The sequence below is a fragment of the Phragmites australis genome, chromosome 24, assembly GCF_958298935.1.
Source record: "Phragmites australis chromosome 24, lpPhrAust1.1, whole genome shotgun sequence".
Lineage (NCBI taxonomy): Eukaryota > Viridiplantae > Streptophyta > Magnoliopsida > Poales > Poaceae > Phragmites > Phragmites australis.
Window position 1 is genome coordinate 2,262,529 of NC_084944.1, and position 2,669 is coordinate 2,265,197.

The 2,669-nt window shown below is 54.3% G+C and overlaps 1 protein-coding gene across 1 annotated transcript; it reads right to left on the reverse strand.

Annotated features, from left to right (window-relative positions):
* Window positions 1-432: 432 nt before the first annotated feature.
* On the reverse strand, window positions 433-1,368 carry LOC133907996 (uncharacterized). Its single transcript, XM_062350134.1, has one exon. It carries the CDS (start codon window positions 1,366-1,368, stop codon window positions 433-435), a length of 936 nt encoding a protein of 311 aa, XP_062206118.1.
* Between the last annotated feature and the right edge of the window lie 1,301 nt (window positions 1,369-2,669).

Sequence of the window (2,669 nt, forward strand, 5' to 3'; positions counted from 1 at the left end):
ACAAACTTCTATTCCATCCATGCAGAAGAGAGAGAGAGAGCACAGGTATAGGTACGCAAGATGGGATGAACGGTCGCTTGTACAAGTGGCCTCACATTTCTCGGTCGGTGAAACAACATTCTTCTCCTCGCAATCATGAAATGCAATGTGGAATTGAAACAATGTATTGCTCACCTGCTAAAAGAACTGAAAAAAATTCAAGTCTACTTGGACACTCTTGCAGAAGCAGAGCAGAGGGCAGTGAACAGGGGACATGGCAAGCGCAAAATCCCACAGCGTTTTCAGCTAATCGGAAGAATTAGTTCCCTTTACAACCCAAAGTATTTACATCATTTACACACAGCAAACGAATCAAAATGGAATCTTGCGCACTAATCTCGCAGCAAAACGCTTGATCTCTCGAGAATTTCACAATGAAGAAGCTAGATGGCGTCAAAATGTGGGCGTGAGCAGGTTGAGCAGGGAGACTCTGGCGTTCACAAGCGCGCGATACACCTCCTCGCAGCCGGTCTCGGCGGCGTCGACGCACTCCTCGAGCCCGCGCACCCTGCCCATGGTCGCCTTCCGCTCCTCCTCCTCGTTGCAGTAGTCCTCGAAGGACACGGTCCTCCGCCGGCGGAGGAGGTCGGTCACCACCCAAATGGGGCTGGCCGGGGCGCGGGCGGGGGAGTACGACGTCGGGGTCCTCGGGGACGGCGCGGCGCTTGCGGCCGACTCGGCGGAGGCGGACGACACGCCGGAGAAGACCGCGGCGGAGGCGGAGGCCACGGCGGCGGTGGCGGCCGCGAAGGCGTCAGCGAGCGTGGCTTCGTCGGACTCTTCTTCGGGCGCCGCGCGGTGGGAGAGATCCCGCGCGGAGGAGGCGAGGCGGGAGACCTCCCGCGCCGACCGCCGCTGCGCCCGGAGCGCGGCCGCGAGGCGGCACCCGTCGCGTCGGCGCAGCGCGGCGTGCGTCTCGGCAAGGAGCTGTTTGAGGGCCACGAGCGACTCCCGGAAGCACCCGTGGAGGTCGGCGAGGAGGAGGAGGTCGTCGAGGAGCTGCTCCGTCCAGGGATGCCGCCGGAGCGCGTCCCGCGCCTGCGGGTGGTGGAGCAGGTCCGCGAGCCCCGCCAGCACGCACCCGGCGCGCTCGGCGCCGTCGGCCACCCACGCGGGCCCCGTCTGCGCGGGCGCCTCGGCCCACGCCAGCAGCGCGCGCGCCGAGTCGTGCAGCGCGGCGGCGAGCGGGTGGAGCCGCACGGGCAGGCTGGTCGACCTGACGCACGCGTACGACAGCTTCTTGGGCCGCGCGCAGTCCAGCAGGAACGACGGCGCCACCAACTTGGGCGACGCCAGCGTGCAGAGCGTCCGACGGAACCCCACTGCCATCGCTTCTGTGCTCTGCTTCTGCTTCGCTTGAGAAGAAGAGAGGTTTCTTTCCTCTGCCGCTTGGATGCGGTGGTGAGCGGGGCGGGGCGGTGTTTTGTAAGGGGCATCTGCGCATCGTGTTGTGATGTGACATGGATGGCGCGCGGGCGCGGTAGACTGCTAGGAGAGAGCGGAGGAGCCCGCACGGGTGGTTGTTGTGCGAGTCAGTGGAACAAGTTTGACTGGGGACTCGGTTGCTTGCTGCGGTTGGAGTTAAGTTGGCTTGAGGCCGAGGAAAGGAATTTTTTATTTTACATTTTTAATAAAAAAAATTATAAATATATACGTCTGTTTTGAAGAAAAAAATAAAAATTATCAACTCAAACAATTATTTGTATAGTGAGAAGACAAAAGGACAAATTTCAATACAAGTCGTATTTTTGTCTCCCATTGCGGTGGATTCTTCCAACAACGATAGTTTCTTCGAGACAATATTAGGGTTTAGGTTTGGGTTAAAGGGTCCGTTCATCGGAACTGGTATAGAGGAATGCAGATGGATGGAAGCATAGTGTCACGGTGACGATGGTATGATGGCAGTGGATGGATCACGGTTAGAGGCATTCGTGTATATGGATACAAGTAGTTACACAACGAGTATTTATAGATTAGCATCTAATTTATTTTTTTCTTAACTTAATTAGATGGGGTAAATTTTTAGTTCATTTTTTTATTTTGGACCTATCTAATGGCCTAGAAAATATAAATTTTGCATCCCTAGTAGTGCGGTGCCAGTGCAGGCATGCGATGCAATCGAAGGAGATGGTGGGGGTTGGTTTATATTCGAGGTTCTGATGATCTGAAGCATGGGATGATGATCCAACGGACTCGACTTTTTTTTCTCCAGAACGGGGCATCCGAATTTCATTACCGAAGCAACCAGATCACAAAGTTATAATTCCACCACTGTCGAACACAGCAGCATAAACGAACACTAGAACAGATACACTTCGACTTAGACATAGACCTATTGAACAGCCATAAGAGGGAGTTTCTATCCAACTAGAGAAAACAAGACCCAGTCAGTTACTTAACACCAACCAAAACATCACAGAACAAGCATGGTATGCTTCTTCTGCTTAGGATCTTCTTTTGGCATAACTTGCTAGCTCTTCAGTCCGTCCTTCTCCTAGATACCAACTGCTGCTGATCCACTTGCATCTCTAGAGCTTGTCCATCTGTAGCTTGCATTGAGGCTGCCTCTATGTGATAACTCAGTGCCTTTGCCTGAAGCTTGTCCGCTCCATCTTCAAGTATCTGCTGAT

What these genes read in the sequence shown, in the direction of transcription:
- LOC133907996 (XM_062350134.1), bottom strand. Translation starts at nt 1,368, where the DNA reads ATGGCAGTGGGGTTCCGTCGGACGCTCTGCACGCTGGCGTCGCCCAAG.